Here is a 13,056-nt window from a genome sequence, read left to right on the forward strand (position 1 = left end):
ATACTTGCCCAGCATCTTGTGGCATGACATGGTACTACACTAGCAGCACGCTTGAAAATACCTGATACAGCAGTGATTCTGTATTTTTATTTTTTTTTTACCTTCAATCCAACCAATGCTGTCTTTTCATCTGTAAAGAAAAAGCAAAATTGAATTTGCATCTAAAGAGCCAGAATCTCCTCATTCAACCCATTTTTTTTGTTTCCTAACTATGAAGGTGAGCGCACCAAGTGTAGGTGGCGCACCCCCCTTTGATAGATGCTGATGCCTTTTAAAGGCATTATAATTTTATTGATCGCTAATGTTGTAAATTAAGGGATTTATTTGGCAGCCAACAGAATGCACCTGCAATGTTGTTGGCATTTATTCCACCTGATGGCGCCTCGATCTGCTTTAATTGCGCTGCCACTGCACTCACTTATATTAAAACGCCCGGGGGCCGTAATAATTAATTCTTAACGTCCCCAAGTCATTTTGGCACAATTTCTGGCAATAAACACTCGTAAATAAAGTGGCGTTTTTTTCTTCCCGTCCATAAACTTAGCCTCTTCCCGGCACGAGCGTTATTGATAGGTTCCAAGGGGCCACGCGACACATATGGTCCCCAACGAGCACCGGCCACCACCGAAATACTAAGTGGATTATTTTGCATAAAAAATAGACAATGTTTGAAGTTGCGCAATTAACCCGTGTTTAGAAAACAGCCGTGATTTACGACTCGGTGCGTGTGTGTTTAAGATGCATGCATTATGGAAATCCTCGAGATTTATAATCCATTTAGCTGATGCGGTCAGGGTTTTTAACGCTATCATTTATAAAGAGCCGCATATTTTAGCGCCTCCAATGGGCTCCTTTTTCGGACTATTCCAGTACATTAGCTTTGGGGTTTTATGAGTCACCTGCCCGCCGCCGCTGCTGCTTAATAGCGTCTCAGGTCAAGGTGACAATTGGCATTTATAAAAGTTTGAGGCGGAAGCCGGGCGCGCTTTAGATGGATTGTGTTTTGCTTTCAGTCACGCTGTTGCACGAGCAGATTTACGATCTTATCACTGGAAAAAGTCAATGATATTTGATGTATTGCACCATTTGTTTTAATATAACCAAAAGTTTTTTTGTTTTTTTTTAATCTTTTTGCTAGTTTGAACCATCCATCAGTCATAATGCAACTCATTCCTCAGGGTGTGCTCTTAAAGATCCTGGAAAATGAAAACAAGTGTATTTTAAATGTGACATACCAAAGAGAAGTGTTGTTAAATTGTTGCCAAATTCAAATAGTTTAAAAAAAGTATATAAAGTAAGTCAAAAATCCATTTTAATTGTGTTCTGGTTCCCCAGGCTCTGTACGAGAACATGCTGGTGGAGTTGCCCTTTGCCAGTTTCTTCCTGTCCAAGCTGCTGGGCACCAGCGCCGACGTGGACATCCACCACCTGGCCTCCCTGGACCCGGAGATGTACCGGAACCTTCTCTTCCTCAAGAGCTACGAGGACGACGTGGAGGAGCTGGGTCTCAACTTCACGGTGGTCAACAACGATCTGGGAGAGGCTCAGGTGACGCGTTTCCTTCATTTATATATGACATGTTTTGGTACACACTTTCCATATTAGGACAAAATGACAATTCTGATTTTTCCAAGGGTGTCTTCGGGATGTCAATTACTACTTTCCTATTAGGTGGGGCTTTGGTGCCGTCTTGTGGGCATTACAGAGTGAGTTGGTGAGTTTTTCCACCAAATAGCCACGGTTAGGTTCCGCAGATCACATTTCGAAGCTGTTAAAAATTCATTTTCGCCGTGGTGTACCACTTTTTCAGCATCAGTGGCGAGAACACACACAGACATCTTGTTGACTGTCCCCCCCGTGCCCCCCACCTTGCACGACCTTCTCTCAAGATGATCTCAGCACGCCTGACAGAAGCGACCGGCCGGCATCTCGCAGGCACGTCTCGCCCGAGAGGTGTTTACTTAACGCGTCTTATTAGCTCTCGTCAAACAGTGCCTGAAAATGGCCGAGTCGCAATGCGGCCTCGGCAAACACGATAGCGGGGAAAAACAATTTGCGGAAGATTAGGCACACACCCGGGAGCAGCCTGCCCTCCGTTTGCCCCCCCGGCGAGATAGCAAACGGCCAGATAAGGGCCGTAATTCTCCTACATTAGCACATAATCGCACTCTCCGTCGTGCAGAGGGCCAAAAAATATGAGCAACAACTTTCATTCCAGTATAATCTGACTCAACATTCATGTGAAGCTTATCACAATCCAGTTTTTGTTCGACCACGTCAGAGAGGCCCTGATTCAACTCTGGTGTAATGTCTGACTGCTGAATAAATAACCCGTCCAAAGTGTCTCGTCACAAGAGAAATAAGAAAATTCAAGAGCTTTAAACTGACCACTTTAAGCTTTTATATGTACACCTAAGGTTGGAATTATTCATACAGGCATCAACATTTGGAGTTTTAATATGTCTTTTAGCTGGAAATTTCACGTTAACGGGGGTAACATGAAGTACATTATTTTCTAAATGATTCATCACCATTCTCAAATCAGCCTTTTCCAAACCAGGGGTGGATTACACCCGAATACCATCACATTTTTTATCGACACAGTCATTTTTCCAAGGTAGTTTTTAAAACCTTTAAGGCAATTCAATGTCAGCAACACTTCTGGATTGGTGGACACCCTCTAGACCTAAGAGGGAAAAAAAAAAAAAAGCCTGTTTGGGTATTATTATTAAAAAAAAAAAAAAAGATATTAGCAATTTTAAATCAGACTTTCTTTATTTTTTTTATTTTTATTTTTTTATTTTTTGTTTAACACACATATCAACACATATCACTTCGGAGTCCCAATTTATTGTAGACTTATTGATTGTGGGCAAATTTTCAAAATTCCTGACAGTTGCCCCCCACCTCTCTGCCTTGTACATACCCTTAAAAAGAAAGTTTATTTGTTGACCTCCATTACATTTTTAATTTTGCACACCCTGTGAGATTTGGGAAATTCCTGCTCCTCGATGTTAGTTGAATAAAATGCTTTGATATTTAGTGTCCTAATTGCTTGTTTAAAACTATTTTGGTCACTTTCTTTCCATCTAACTGATATCTATTCAACAAATTAAAAAAAAAATCACCTAATTCTGAATTTAGGGTGCAAATAATTTGGCCTTTAACAGTACGCCTCACAAATTTCTCATTGTGTTTAATTGCTGCGTTTAAACCTGCATCTATTCCAATCGCCATCAAAAGTGACAAACGTGATGTGCTATTTAGCGGCAAAAGACTCTTGTAAAGCGCATCGGCGGCTGTCGACCGATCGTGTCCTCCCGCAGACATTATGATGTCATCATAAACCCGCCTTTATGAACCGCGATGAGCACATTTTATCAAGCGCTAACTGCTCTAAAGCTAATGAAAAGAGCGCTCGGGGCCAAATTGTATTGGAGCAGATGTTCATTGGCCGCGCTATATTTAGCCGAGCACTTAACCGCGGGCACACGACGAGGGGAGACGCACCTTTAATCAGAGTGCTGCGGGATAACGTTTTAATTACCTCGCTGTGATTGAGTTCCGTCCACCTCTCACAATTATAGTCAACCCAGGGGTTGACTATTTGTCCTATGTTTGCAGTTTTTGCCACCAGATGGTGTCCAAGCGTGGCTGATAGGAAAGTAGTAATTGGTCAAAGAAGTTTGGTGAAATGTTTTTGGTTATTTTTTTGCTATTTATGGGTTTGATTTGTTGCTGATGGAATGTCGGAAAAATGTGCGCGCAGGTGGTGGAGCTGAAGCCGGGCGGGAAAGATATCCCCGTCACCACGGCCAACCGCATCGCATACATCCACCTGGTGGCCGATTACCGGCTCAACAAGCAGATCCGGCCGCACTGCCTGGCCTTCAGGCAGGGGCTGGCCAATGTGGTCAACCTGGAGTGGCTGCGCATGTTCGACCAGCAGGAAATCCAGGTGACGGAAACGTCAAATGATGCCTTGTGGTAATCCTACCATGCAACTTGGATAAATGAAACTATTTTTTTTTAAACAGGTGCTGATATCTGGTGCTCATGTGCCAATCTGTCTTGATGACCTAAAAAAGTTCACAAACTACTCAGGTGAGAAGTAGAACATAATGTCACCTCCTGAAAACGTTTTTTTTTTTTTTTTTTTTTTTTTTTTTTTTTTTTGTAAAGGCTTAAAGCAAAAGTGATACATCGACAGCAATTTTGTTCCTTTTTTAATGTTTACAGAAAAAAAGGCTTAGAAGTTATTCTATGCTAAAGGCACTTAAAAGAAGACAGATTAAAGGTAGAGATAATCAAGTATCCGGTTTGTCATATCCGACCTTTGACCTGGCACAAGCCGATAAAAATGTCAGTTGTTCAAGTTTCCAGCATAAAAAACAGGCTTACCTTTGGGCTTTTCTACACTGGTTTGCTTCAAATCCCAACTATCAGGTGGAAGAGGGGAGCGGAAAGCAATTCTAAAAACAAATAGGAAGGCAAGCTTCCGAATATTAAACATACAGTATTTCTTATGAATGCAGTCTTCAGTGGACTTAATAAAACCAGGAGAAAGGTTCCCCACTTGTGATAAAAGCCTTGAAAAGTCTTTAAAAAAAAGTTAAAAATTAAGTTAAAAAAAAAAAAGTTAATCAGAATTTTTTTTTAAAACAATGGTTCCATTGATCATGTGTTTTAACCAGTTAAAATTCATATATTTTATTTTTTTTTTTTTTATTCAAGTTCAATTTTTTTTCAAGAGAAGTTGCACTACATCTATGTAATCAAATCACTGATAGTTAATAATGGAAAACGTGTAGCTTCGTAATGTGGTTCAAGAAGACGATGGCAAGTTGTGCAGCATCTGTGCAAACCTTCGCTCTGGTTCAATGGCAAAAGTAATTTTTATTTAAAAATGAATTATATCAAAATTGTTTTTAAAAATAGTAATCAATTTATTTTTTAATAACAAATGTATATAAAAATTGTTTTTTAAAAATAGTTTTTTTTTTTAAAGTGACATTATACTAACCTCCACAAAAGTAATTTAAAAATGTGAAATAAAATATGTATTTTTAAAATTGATTAAAATATTTATTAAAAATTACATGAAGTAAATTATTTTGTATATATTTTTTAAATAACGATTTAAAAAATAGTTTTATTTTAAAAATATATAGAAAAAGTATTTTTCTTGCTCAATTCAAATAATTTAAAATATTTCCTGTTAATGTTATAATTTTCATCATCTCCATGTTTTGCATCTCCTTAGGTGGCTATACGGCCACGCACCCTGTCATCCAGATCTTCTGGGAGGTAGTCGAAGGCTTCACAGACGAGGAGAAGCGCAAGCTGCTCAAGTTCGTCACCAGCTGCTCCAGACCTCCTCTGCTCGGCTTCAAGGTATGACCACATCATTTGCATCCTCTCCTTTCTCATTCTCATTCTCAAAAAAAAACTTTTACATTACAGGTAAGTCAAAACGGCTTACCGCTTATGTGAAATGCATACAATGTCTGTCACACCAAAGTGAAGCACCATTAAAGTGGAAACGTGGCTTTGATGTGTTTATGATGCAAATAAGGAGATGACTTCTTAAAAGCAACCACGGAAAAGACTGCTCTGATAAGTGATTAAGTCTTATCAACCTGAGTTCATGACCTTGCTCTGCGAGGTCTGGGCAAATACTGTCATTTTGTTTACATTCAGTAGTTAGCTGAACTTTTGAACTTTTTACGTGACATTTCCTGCATTGTTGCTGAATCACAGCAGCTAAGGAGATGACTTACAGCGCCGCGTACAAGGAAAAGAGCATGTGAACATCGTATTCTGTGTAGTGTGGTCATGTAACTAATTAAACTAGTATGTGAAGGAATCACTGTATTTATATTTAGTCTAAAAAAAGTATCACTTTTTTGTTATTTTTGGTCAAAAACTACATTATTCAAAATACATACTCTTTTGTTTTTAAAACGAGAGCTTACTGAACTAGAAAGAATCCACATTAAAGTACTTCATAAACGCTGGATGGTCTCTGTGACTAAAGATGCGGTGATGGTCTAATAAAATGTGTTAAGCACTTTACATGACCACATTTTTAATTGAGGCCTTGAGCTAAAAAGGTTTGGGAAGTATCAACGATGTCCATTGGGATGATATCTTTTTATTAGCGTCATTAGCTTTCTAAAACTTTATGGTTGTCCTGCGGTAGCGCGAAGGACCCAAACTCTTTAAAAATCCCTGCTGTTACCTCCTGTCCCCTCCTTTTTTTTTTTTTTTTTTTTTTTTTTTTAATCCATTTGACTTTGGCCAGCACGTGTGGGCGGTCCTCCCTCTCCGGGCGTTAATTTGTGGCTGGCGGGGGCGGCCTCCCTGACCTGGAGCCAGCTCCGCCTTAATTAGCTGTCGTGAAAGGAGCCCGGGATTCATTAGCGCAGATATAGGCGCTGTCAGGCACAGCCATTTCAAAAAGATGATGGAAACTGCACTTTTTCCCACCCCTCTCCTCGAGAAGGATCGCCTCGGTAACGACGCGTTCTCAATAAGCAACGATAGTTTAATACGGTAATTGTCGGAAAAATGGGGTCGTCGCGGCTGAGCCCCCGAAGAGCCATTTCATCGGGATGATAGGATATTTTCTGACTTGAAATAGCGGCGAGGAAATCGGAGCTGCCCGTGATGGAAAGGCTCAATGTCACAGTCGGCAGATGAGGTGGCGGGGAGAAAAAAATAAATAAAATAGACGACATGAAATGAGGATTCCATACTAGGTCAAAGTGCGGCCTGCTCTCAAAATGTATGTATATTAAACCAGTGCTTGCTACATCACACCTATTTTTTTTCGTAGTATTTTTTGGGGGCTATAAAATGTATGTACACATCCTCTGCAGAAGAGCTCCTTGCATATGAAAGCGCCACTGCCACCTACTGTAGTGGATGTGCTATTACACTTTATTCTAGTAAGACAAAGCAGTCTTTCAGTGTTCACTATGACACAAACCGCCCCACCCCGCCTCCAGGAGCTGTACCCGGCCTTCTGCGTCCACAACGGCGGCACAGACCTGGACCGGCTGCCCACGGCCAGCACCTGCATGAACCTGCTCAAACTGCCCGAGTTCTACAGTCAGCACCAGATGAGGAACAAGCTGCTCTACGCCATCGAGTCGTCATCCGGCTTCGAGCTGAGCTGAGGCTAACGGCGTGCACTGAATTTCCTGTTTTTTTTGCGGTTGAGTTTGTACTGAATGCGTGCTGAGCGCCACCAGGGGACGATCGACTTCGCATTAAGAGGGCATAGCAGCTTTTTTTTTTTTTTTTTGCTTTCACTTCATTTAGTTAGCTCGTCAGGAAACAAAAACAGATGGCCATTTTCCACTGCAAGACACCAATCACAAAGTCTTATAACTACGATTTAAGTTTTTGTTTTGTTTTGAGGAAAAAACAGGGTAGGAAACTAGGCCATAAATCTAAAGCAATCAAATCTCAAGACAGTCATGAACCAAGAACCCCCGTACTGGATTGGAATTGTTATATTTGTCCACCAGATGGCGCTACTTTCCCCCATTCAAAGCATGCAGCAAAATAGATGAACATAAGACACACAAATTTAAAAACCTGCACAGATTAGCCATTAATCTATCTAAAAAAAAAATGCTAACACAATTGGAAACTCATTAATACTTAGTTGTTGTTTGATTTTTGACAGAGAAGAGGTGCCGTTTATACCGTACACTCGTTTTTGGACAGTGCATCCATCTTTTTTTTTTTATTTTTTATTTTTTATACTACCTCCAGGTGGCCAAGGCAGTATAATCATTTAATTGGTGAAGTTTGGCAAAACAATGTTCGTTGAAGTCGCTACTTTAAGTACAATATTTCAGAGTTCTATTTTTTCCTCATTTAAAAAAATAAAATAAAATAAAAAATTTGTGGAGGGTGGAATAGATTGCCATTTGCTTTCATTTCAGTGGGGAAAAGATGTGATTTCAGTTTGATTTTGGTCACAGAACGATCAAGGCATCATTGTATGCCATTATTTTGGTCATTACACAACCAACAATTTTAAGCCGAGTTGTGTCATAACAATGTGGCTAATTGACTTGTGTTTTTTGCAGTTTCCTGTGGTGGAAAACTGGCTGGTGAGCTCAAAACCAAGGCGAGTAGTGCCAAGCAGTGCAAAAGCGACATTAGCGCTTTGTTGTGTATATATCATCTTTTCTTTTTTTTTTTTTTTCTCACCAAAGATGATGTGGCATCATATATATTAGTGTATTAAAAAAAAAAAGGCAATACAAGAAGCGAGGGACTGTGAAGTGTGCACCACAACGACATTCATTTTATTATTTCTTAAAATATTCCTAGCGTGTCATAGTCGTGACAAACAACGCGTGCGAAGTTTGTGTTGAGGCGGATTTATTCAACAGGATGTTTTTGTGAATATGTACATGTTCTCTTGTATGATTCATTATTCAGTATTTGTACAGGTTCCCTTCCTGTGTGTGTGAGTGTGATTGTGTCACGTGGTTACAATTGTTCCGTGTAGCAGCAACAGAGTGTATGTAAATGAATAAATCCACTTTTTGTTTTTCAGCTTTCTCTTGTTTCTTTTCATTTCAAGTAATGGTGGCGGAATCAATCAAGCAAGGAAGGGAAGAAAAAAAGACGATTCATCCTGGCTCTTTATGGCCTCTGACATATAATTAAAGAAACATCCAGTTAAGAAACACTGAGCAGAACTATTCTGGCCTTGAGATGCATTACCGGGCCGGGCGCAAATTAAGCTTGTGTGCGTTTGTCATAAATCCATCGCTTTTTTTTTGGACCCATGCCATCTCCTCTCCTCTCAGCAACATCTCATATCTCAGGAGCCCCCAAACCTTCACCGCGTGCGACTCAAAGTAGTAATTGGGTCTTAAAAAAGCCGACTTGTCATTGAAATGAGGGATTCATCTCAATTAGCCCGAGATTTATTCTGGTCTATTATCTGGTGATGGATTATAACTGACAAAGTTAATGCGGGATGCTGTGAATCATCCTCGGCATCTAATACACTTTAGCCTGCCGGTGAAAGCATTTTAAGGGCAAATTAAAGCCGATAGTCTTTGTTTGTCTTCAAGCAAAACTTCACAAAGTTTTTTTATTTATTTATTTATTTATTTATTTATTTTTAAATCCACTGTTTGAAGTGTTGCTTCCTTTCCTTCCCACGTTTCCAGGAGGAAGCCTCATCAAAGCAGCCTAAAAGAAGGGTGGAAAGTGTGATTTTTATTTTATTTTTTTTAAGTATTTGGACCAATGTATGTCACAGACATGCTCTTAAGGATCCCGTTTCATTCATTTTCCATGCACAAAAAAATAAATTGCAGCACAACTCTCAAGAAACACAAGGGTTTCTTGTGTTGTTTTGCCCTCTAGTGGCCAGCGTGTGCTACTGCATTAGCAAGTACAGTAGAGGAAAAAAAAAATACAACAAATGCATTTTGTGTACATTAGTTTTCTAATGCTGTACATGGAAATGTTATGGCAATACTTCATATTTTTTCGTGGGGGAGCCACATTTATAATAACTCGTGAATGATTCCCCTCCTCCTTGTAGTGATGGAGTCTAGTTACTGACCGCCTATAAGATCCACTGTAATTCAAGGCAATTTGTCATTTTCAACGAGCTCCTGCCGACCTTAACGGCAAGGACGACCTTCGTTTCACATCGGAAATATGTCATTTCAAATATTCTTTATAAATTTCCCTGTTGAAGAAAATAATTGCCACTATTTTTGCTTTAATCTGAAGCCTTTCTCAGCCTTGTGAATTATGGGAGACGTGTAAAACGGACTTATTCTTAGTGCTTGTATACAAATGTTTTGGTTTCTGCAGTGTTCAAATATGAAATTAAACCATCATATAAATATAGATTGCCTATTGTCTGATTGAGCCGAGCTGCACTTATGCCCGATTAATTGTAACATCGGGGATTTTTTTTTTCTTAATAATTCCTAAAATACCGTTTTCCACCACTGTCATTCAAACAAGTGCTACAATAAATAAATAAAATAATAAATGTGAACTTCCCTCGATGCTCCACAGGTGGCGAAGGTAAACTTTTGATCCCCTGGAGCTGCAGGGGAAGGGAACCCATTCGTTGCTTGTGTTTTATCTTTTTGTTTTAAAGTTAACAGTGACTAAATACCAGTTTATTTACGACGCTCGGACGTTAAAGGCGGTCTTATTGCGTCCTCGTGTGGTGCGTCATCGCAGATGCGCAAAAAGCTCAGTCGGCGCTGAACGGTGTGCTGCCTTCGCGTACGCCTCGTATAGTAGACGTATATGTCAGCTGTTCTTCATAGAAGTGGCATCGAGTGAATACAAATAAAATAAAATAAAACCCTGGATTTTGTTTAAACAACTACGTTGACACGTTTTAACAACTGTTGAATGTGTACGATAAATAGAAACCACCTTCGCTGTTGTTTACAGGCTAATCTCCGACGGTTGGTGAACGCAACGGCAGCAGCAAGTTTCCAGTAGGTCGGCGGTGGAGAGCCAGCAGCCTCGCGGTGCCATCGACTGCTGCTGGCCGTCAAAAGGGAGAGCCAAAGCGGCTACAGGAGCTTCGTCGGGTCGGGCCAGCTTCCATCAACCAACCGTGTGAGTGCACGTTTAACGAGAACCGCTGTTTGTGTATTTATAGTGTATCTTTGCCACATTTGCTCAAGTTAAAGTAATTTATTTTTTTTTTTTGTATATTTAGGGAAGATAAATGCACCGGGGCTAGCTTGAAACACTGCAAAAAAAATTACCCGGGAAGTTCGAGCTTTAGCCAAACGTTTTTACACTTTTAAAATGTCTTAATACAAACTGAATATTAACACACACAAGTGTTAATATTAAACAATAGCTACTTGAATGCGTCTCCATCCTAACAAAACTTCACTTGTAACGTCGCTACTTTTCGTAACGTTTCCAACTGTTACTTGATCGAATAAGTTGTCATCTAATAACCGGCTGTGGTGAGGGAATACACGATTAAAGTATTCATTCGGCTCCCGTTAAACGTTTCTCGAGTTGAATTTTAATATGATAAAGTCGTTGTAATTTTCCACTCCCACTTTAAACACTCGGCGCACGTGTGACAAATGTTTGAGGGGTGGTTGTGAGCTTGTGACGTCATCGTTCAGAAACTTTTTCACGTTTGCTCACAACATACATAATGAATTAATGTACATGATTTTGAAAAAAAAATTCTATTTCAGATAAGTCGTAATTTTGTGAGAAATTGGGAAAAGAAATAGTTTAAATAGTGGTCATAAATTGTCCCCTCACCCCCAAAATGCCAATGAAAGTAAGTGTAATTTTTCTCAGGAAAAGTCCAAATACGTTTTTTACGTAACATTATGGTACATTTCAACAAACAAGTTGGAAATTAAGAAAAAACGTTTTTAAAAAAAAAGATGAATATTTTTGAAATTGTGTAATTACTTTCTTGTCTGTGTGGCCCCAACACCCGTGTCAGTTACATTTTTGCCGATATTGAGTGGTCCACCCTGTTGTGGACTTTTCTGTTACTGCAAATTTGCCCTGGGGGAAATTCTTATCAGTAAAAACACTAACGACAGAGTAAATTCCACGAACGACCATTTTGTCTCCAGACCTTTCAGCCACCTCTTTTGATGGTCACGTGACCTTCAGAATGAGGCCATTCTGCTTTTATCCTGCTCGTTCTCATGTGGGTGCATGCGTTTAGTTTGTGTCCATGTGCGGCACAACTACACTGATGCTAGCTTTATACCATTTCTCAGCACAATCCCAGAAAATGACATTATGTGCGGTTGCCTCAAGCATCACACATTGATTGACCCACATCTTTAGTTCCGGAGTCTGCTTGATGGTGTCCGCTGGGGGGAAAAAAAAACAAACAAAAAAAACACCTTGGAGTCAGCATGCATGCTTGTTGTTCTCGTACTATTAGCTGCTGTTCAACATGGCAGTTAGCACATAACCCACCTTACACTGGCACTGCCAAAATCCCCCCCACATGCTCATAGCACAACCACAATGTAAACTGCAAAGGCCACTGATATAAATAGCCGGCAAAACGGGGCCTGACAAACGTCGCGGTGTAAACAGTCGGACCTTGTGTATCTTTTCGCCATGACGACCATGTGTGTTTTTTTTACCGTCATTGAAATGGACGTGTAGAAAGACAGCGGGGTTGTTGCGCTATTTCCGTAAGGTCAACAGCGCATGAGTATCGTTTGACATGTTTGCTCAACAGATGTCTTGTTTACAGTTTGTTGGGGAAATGCATCTTTTTTTTTTTTTGCTCTTTGCTCTTAATGTTGGGAGCAAAAATATATTTAGCTCTTGTGAAAATAAGGCTTTTGGCCAAACTACACAGCAGATTATTATTATTTTTTTCTGTCCTGCATGTGGACAGAAAACTGGCAACATGCTGCCCCCGAGTGCCTCCCACTCCCTCGAGTACACCAGAAGAAGCCAGTTAGTTGTTACATCATACTGAAGCAGACATTTAGCTGCTATTGTACATGTATATTCAATGTTAATATTTTCTCAAATGCTTGCTGGTGTTTGTATGTTGCATAGGCACGTCCTGCTTCTTGGAGGACGAAGAAAAAAAACAGTGTGGACATTTTTTCTTAGTGACTCAACACAAATGACTCAATTGACGTCTTTGTCCTTTTATATTATTTCGTAGTTTGACAAGCAAATTCAAAGAATTAGCTGACGTTCTCATGTATTTTTGTCCGGTTTAACTGTGTCCAATTTAGTAAACAAAGCTACCATTATGTACAATAATTTGTTGTAGTTTATGACCGTTCACTTAGTTTGAACAAAAAATATAATCCAACGATGTTAGGATAACAAGAATTGTCTACATTCAGCAGACGTGTGCGTGCGTGTGACCTGTTCTGACTTGTCGTAAGCTTAGCACGCTTCATTCTTGGTCACGTTCCGCCGACCTGATTTTATTTTGACAGCCTCAGGGCCACGCTAGCTTTTTGCTTTTCACACTTTTTGCGCCGTCCGTTTATCAGTGAATGCTTATTG

At 39.9% G+C, this 13,056-nt stretch overlaps 2 protein-coding genes across 6 annotated transcripts in view; both read left to right on the forward strand.

Annotated features, from left to right (window-relative positions):
* ube3c (ubiquitin protein ligase E3C) overlaps positions 1 to 8,580 on the forward strand; it is a 38,932-nt gene extending 30,352 nt beyond the window's left edge. For all 3 annotated transcript variants that reach the window (XM_077509380.1, XM_077509378.1, XM_077509379.1), the window contains exons 19-23: positions 1,336 to 1,548; positions 3,770 to 3,958; positions 4,038 to 4,104; positions 5,264 to 5,394; positions 7,011 to 8,580. In XM_077509380.1, the coding sequence (XP_077365506.1) occupies positions 1,336 to 1,548; positions 3,770 to 3,958; positions 4,038 to 4,104; positions 5,264 to 5,394; positions 7,011 to 7,181 (771 nt within the window). In that variant the 3' untranslated portion in view covers positions 7,182 to 8,580. The remainder of the gene's footprint in view (positions 1 to 1,335; positions 1,549 to 3,769; positions 3,959 to 4,037; positions 4,105 to 5,263; positions 5,395 to 7,010) is intronic.
* A 1,542-nt stretch (positions 8,581 to 10,122) lies between these two features.
* The window catches only part of dnajb6b (DnaJ heat shock protein family (Hsp40) member B6b), a 133,164-nt gene continuing 130,230 nt past the window's right edge, over positions 10,123 to 13,056 (forward strand). For 2 of the 3 annotated variants that reach the window (XM_077509390.1, XM_077509392.1), the window contains exon 1: positions 10,297 to 10,635. The gene's annotated coding sequence lies outside the window, so the exon portion shown is untranslated. Of the gene's footprint in view, positions 10,276 to 10,296; positions 10,636 to 13,056 lie in introns of those variants that run through there. The other variant, XM_077509391.1, reaches the window with a different exon arrangement.

The sequence above is a fragment of the Festucalex cinctus genome, chromosome 20 (genome assembly GCF_051991245.1).
Source record: "Festucalex cinctus isolate MCC-2025b chromosome 20, RoL_Fcin_1.0, whole genome shotgun sequence".
In the NCBI taxonomy this organism is placed as follows: Eukaryota; Metazoa; Chordata; class Actinopteri; order Syngnathiformes; family Syngnathidae; genus Festucalex; species Festucalex cinctus.